The sequence below is a fragment of the Cornus florida genome, unplaced genomic scaffold, assembly GCF_030987335.1.
Source record: "Cornus florida cultivar Cherokee Brave unplaced genomic scaffold, ASM3098733v1 CherokeeBrave_3.0.0_Hap2_Chr10, whole genome shotgun sequence".
NCBI lineage: Eukaryota > Viridiplantae > Streptophyta > Magnoliopsida > Cornales > Cornaceae > Cornus > Cornus florida.
The window spans coordinates 24795987-24801762 of record NW_026775580.1 but is presented as its reverse complement, the minus strand read 5'-3'; the positions used below and the strand labels follow the sequence as shown (position 1 = coordinate 24801762).

General features: G+C 33.6%; 1 protein-coding gene across 1 annotated transcript; it reads right to left on the bottom strand.

Annotated features, from left to right (window-relative positions):
* Positions 1–3108: 3108 nt before the first annotated feature.
* Positions 3109–4680, bottom strand: LOC132279388 (protein SHI RELATED SEQUENCE 1-like). Its single transcript, XM_059781346.1, has 2 exons — positions 4026–4680; positions 3109–3470 (listed from the first exon to the last, which is right to left on the bottom strand). The coding sequence occupies exons 1-2, from the start codon at positions 4678–4680 to the stop codon at positions 3109–3111; spliced, it is 1017 nt and encodes a 338-aa protein (XP_059637329.1).
* Positions 4681–5776: the final 1096 nt, after the last annotated feature.

The following is a 5776-nucleotide window of genomic DNA, read 5'->3' as shown; positions in this document are numbered from 1 at the left end:
GGTTTTACCATTAAGGACTTAGCTTAAATAAATAATTGAGTTTGAATTCCCATGATAACAGAAAGTATAAAAACAATTAATCTCATATATTTCCTGCTTTCTAGTTGAATTTTCATATTGTTATTGCTGACCAGATTGTCTCCTGCTATCCTAATAGAGGTCCTAGAATATTATTGACATCATATTTTTTCAATTTCTCAAGAAATTTATTAAAAAAAAAAAAAAAAAACATATGTTTTAGGATCGAGTTTGACATTTGCAGGTATATTGAGATTTTTCCCTATAAATTATGACTAATTTATGTTAAAATGACTAATTTTCTGCAAAACTTTAAACCCACAATCATGATCCAAACTTTATAAAATGATGGATTTACAATTACAGAATTAAGAGATATGCAATGCAATCCAGATGTTATGGTTTATGTCTACATTATGATTTAGTTTTATCAAACCCTTAATCATGGCAGAGTTAATTAAATTGGTGTCAATGTTATGTTTTGCTGTACTCACTCAATCATCAATTTGGATTTGAAATTATAAGAAATTTAGTTAAAAGTTCAAACTGTGACTTATCAGGAAAAATAATAATAAAAAATAATAAAAAAAACTGAATTTTCTCTAATTTCAATTTTATGTTTGGTGATATTGAATGAATGGCTTGAATTTGAAATAGTAGGAAATTTAGTACTGTTTGATAAAACTAAAAATTAAGCATGGAAAATTTCAAGTATTAAATTTATTTAAGTGCTGAATGTATTAATCTGAAAACTTATTTAATATTGTATTAATTTGAAAACTTATTTAGTATTGTATTAATTTTAAGCGCTGAATTCATTAAGATTGTTTGTTAAATGCAAAAGCTGAAATCTCAATATTGCATATATTACATTTTTCCCTTAAATATCTTCTACACATAATATTATTATTAAAGATACTATATTAAAATATAAACATATAAAACAACGACAATGGATATTAATGTCAAAATTGATCATAAAAATTTCAAAATCAAAATACAAAAAAATAAAATATTTATGAAAAAGATATTATAAAAACCATTCTATTTTTATTTATATAGTAGTTTTGCATAAAAAACAATGATGGGAGGGTTCCATTGCATGACTGGTAATTATATATATTTTTTATATATATTTTGTTGAATATTATTTGTATTCACATTATTTGACAAGAAAAATACAATTTTAGAAAAAACTTTTAAGAAATTAGAGTAAACTAACAACAACAAAAATAACGGAGGGAACAGAAATGGGAATGTAACAAATATGGTTGTGACATATTTTAGGAGAGTAAAGACGAGTGTGGAACCTAAAATAAATATTTGAGGGTAAAATTGTATTAATAAAATATTTTAAAACCTAAAATCACTGTTAGTTTCCTGCAATATCGTTAAGCAACGTGGTTTTATAATTTTGGCCAAACAGTAGTTAGCAGACAAATAAAATAAAATAAATTAAATTTTCTCTAATTTCAATTTTAGGGGACCTATAATATGCTCCCAAGGCAACATCAATATAATCAAACCAAAAGACCAAATGGTCAAGCGGTACCACCCCTTCCTCCCCAAAGAAGAGGTCCGGAGTTTGAACTCCGGTGACAATAAATGTAAGGTGTGTGCGTAATTGTTTAAACTTTAAAAAAAAAATTTTAAAAAATCAATGTAATCAAAGAGGCATTTAAAAAAGAAAATAAAATAAATTTTCTCTAATTTCAATTTTAGGGGACCTATAATATGCTCCTAAGGCAAGTAGGCAACATCAATGTAATTAAACCAAAAAACCAAATAATCAAGCGGTATCACCCCTTCCTCCCCAAAGGGGAGGTCGAAGTTTGAATTCCGGTGACAACAAAGGTAAGGTGTGTGCGTAATTATTTTAACTTTAAAAAATATATATATATTAAAAAATAATATAAAAAAAATCAATGTAATCAAAGAGGCATTTAAAAAAGAAAACAAAAGAAATTAATGAAGATGGAGAAAATGTACATCCTATCAAGACTACAACCCTCTCATCTTTTAATGGATAAAAAATAGATAAGAGTAGTGGTTCTGGGTCAAAAATTTCAGAAATAAGGAAAGTTTGTTTCATCTTTCTGTTTCCTTAACTGCCTGTACCTACACACTAAATCTAGTAGCCTATAAAATGGCCTTTAATCTTTAATATGGTATCATATGTACCATAACCTAGCTATGTCAATATGTCTACACTCCACAGATAACAAGCATCACATGCACATAGTTGCAGGAGCATTAAACATAAGAAGCAACCTTCCCCATTCTCTCTATGTAGGTCACATCCATGATTCCATGCATGTCAACTTCAACAGCCTTTATTTTTTCTTCGTAAATGCAGTGATCTATATATATATATATATATATATATATATGTGTATGTATATCTTCACAGAGAGATTTCTTCAAGGTTACTCCTTTTAGTTAGACTGGTATGCTAAATGCCAATGCATGAAAGACTTGCACAGCTATGCCACCAACAAATTACTCGTTTGCCTTTTTCTTTTTAAAATTTTCTTTGTTTATAAGGAATGGCCTAGAAATCAAAGCAAACTATTCAAAGTCAAGGCTAAACCAAACACGAAACCTAATTCGTCCCATTCTTTTCCGGCAAGCCACGGATATACTGGAAAAAAGCAGGCTTCGAGTTCTAAACCAACCAGAAAAGTGAATTGAATATCAAAATTAATCAAACCCCATATTGTTGAAAATTAAACAAAATGAAACCCACAAAAGAAAAAAAGAATGAAATTAAAGGCACAAATCCATATGTAGCAAATACTATAAAAGAACACTAACAATAGGGAAGCTTACCATTAACCAAAAAAAACGCTGACAATAGGGTAATTAATCCCTAAGTTCATCAATAATATTTAAAAACACACTAATTAAACTTTTTAATTAAACATCCCCAACTCCATCTCCATACATTTCCTAATCTCCTTTTCCTTTTTCTAGTTCATGAATGGGTATTACTAATTAATATAGTAATTAATGTGCCTTGGAGCAACATTAAAAGTAGCTAGGAACAATATTGTATGTGTAATGGCATTTAAATGAGAGAGCTCTTGATTTTCAAGGTCTTGGTGGTGGAAAGAATTGCGTACCCGCCATGAAAGCACCAAGTGGAGTTGGGTACATAGAAGGTTCAAGCAGTGTGACAGCTTGGTTGCTAGTGGTGGTTGCAGCAGCAGCAGCAGTGATTAGATTGAATTGTTGAGCACCACCGCCGGAGGAGCCCTCCCCCGTGGCCACGTTGGCGGCGTAACTGCTTTCGGGGCCTTGATCATACAGAATTCCCTTGAAGACATGGCCTGAAATGTTCACAGCCGTCTGATACGCATACTGCTCCTCCGCATCATTCATTCCGCTCACTCTTACACACCGAAAGACCGCCGGAGAATTCACCTCTGCCGGATAATGACCCATTTCTAACCCTAATTTATATCAACCCAACAAATCAAAGCTCAAACATTTGTGTGAATATATTTTTGAGAGCTTAACACAAATAGTAGTACCAGTGGTAGTCCAAAATCATAAAAGAAAACAATATTTCCTTTCTAAAAAACATCCGTTGACCCTGTCGTCAGTTTTACTCCGTAACAGTGGTGGAACAAGTAGGAAAAAGAGAGGAGCAAAATATGGAAAAGCATGTGGGCTAGCTTGATTCATCACACGCAAACGATATGGTTCAGTTTCTTGGGTATTGATCTATATTTGTATATATATCTATATATATATATGTATGTGTATTCCCCCCTCTCTGTCTATAGTCTATACACACATATTTAGTAGGATTTATAGCTAGCTAGCATTACTGTTCTTGATTAAGAGTTGTTGTTCTTCAATACCCTCTTTCAAATTTGAATCTAGAAACCCATCAAAATAGAGGGCGTGTTAAAAAAAATTAATCAAAATTGAGTGCGTTTTTGTCATACATACATACATACATATATATATGTAAGCTAGGTAGTAGAGTAGAACAACATTACCTGAGGTGGTGGTGGGTAAAGGAGTGCAGACTAGAGAGAAATCAGTTGGATTATTAATCTCTCTGTGCCTTTTGGGATGTATACTAGTCTGATCATCATGATCTCCTCCAAGTCCTCTCAGACTTAACTGCTGCTGCTGCTGTTGTTGAAAATTAGCAGAGAGTTGTTGTAGTCTCTCTCTCCTTTTGGCAGCAGGAACCCAAGTACTCTTGACGTGGGTTTGACACTGAAACCCTCGGCTCTTGCAACACGTCCTGCACCTCATGTGTGCACAGTCCTTCTTCGCTTGATTCCCACAGTCTTGACAATTCACCCCTCTTCCACCACCACCTCCTCCTCCTTGCCTCATCATCATCATCAACCTCGTTGATCTATTATTATTATCATTAATATCCCACTCATCACAATTAACAATGTTATCGTCATCTGATCTTAGCTTTTGTGGTTCATGTGGTGGTGGTTGTTGTTGTTGGTAATGATAATAGATCTGTTGTTGCCATTGCTCCAAACCCTTGTTGTAGATCTCCGCCTCTTTCCTCAACATAAATGGATACAATTCATCATTCTTGTTGTTGTTGTTCTCTTGTTGTTGTGCTTCTTCTTCAGTACTTGCTTGACCTCTTCTTCCACTTCCTAATTTGAAAAATGCAGACATTTTTCACACTTGATATCTGAGATTATTGAGTACCTAATAATCAATGTCAACACACAATCCATAACAAAACCCCACTACTTCTAATTTTGAAAAGAGATCCGTTGTTGATTGGTGGGTTTTACACTTTGGAGGTTTCTAGCTACTGAGTACTATCTATAATATATATATATATATATATATATATATATATAGTTGTAGCGCGTTTATGATCTCTCCATCTCCCGATCTTCTCTCTCTTGCTGTTTTTTTCTTTTTTTCCTTTTTTTTTTTTTTTTTGCAACTTTTGAGGACAAAAAGTTTGGGAATTTTTTAGGGCAAAAGATGATCCACTCTTCTTTTGGCTTCTTCTCTTCAATTCTCTAACATTGTTTCTTTGATGCATTAAAGTCACGGCCCTGCAAACGCCGCCATGAACCACTGCAACTCCTCTTCCTCACCTGCAACTCCTCGATTTAAGACAACCAACAGTAGTGTTGTTCTAACACACTTCTCTCTCTAACACACTTTCTCTCTCTACAACTCATGAGTAGTACTCCACCCACCACTCCTTGTGCAGGCTGGAAATCTAAATCACACCACCACCACTTCTCTACAGTTATCAAGCAGTTGCTTGCAATAAATCTCATATCAAGAACCCACAAATCTCTGCCGTTGCATGTCAATCGGACGGTCCCCATCGACCCACGTGGTAGAGCATCAGCTTTTGCTTATTCGTCCTTTGCACCGGAAAACACGCTCTGCTTTTTTCTGACCTTTCCTATAATTAAGATCGTTTTTATTAACTTTTTATCAACTAAGCAATCTACCAAATGAGGAAAAACAAAGCCATCACATGCATGTCAAATGATTCTTTCCTTACAAATCAAAAATTATGAAGTTGTTAATGATCAATGGTGGGTCCGCAAATCAAACGGTGAGGAGGGCACTACTGTCATTATGTACATCACAGACAGTGAACATAGTCATCCGCTGTGATTAGATTTTGAAGCGATTGCACAAGAATTTCACAAAATTCTTGTGCGTATTTTCCGTGTATTTTTGCAATAATGCCTCGTATTCCTCTCTTATTCTTTCATCAATTATTATTGTCTTTGAC

Bases quoted from the DNA above. Each gene is read 5' to 3' on its own strand.
- LOC132279388 (XM_059781346.1), bottom strand. From the start codon at position 4,680: ATGTCTGCATTTTTCAAATTAGGAAGTGGAAGAAGAGGTCAAGCAAGT. The intron at 3,471-4,025 runs GTAATGTTGTTC...GATATAAATTAG, and splicing joins TTTACCCACCACCACCTCAG to GGTTAGAAATGGGTCATTAT.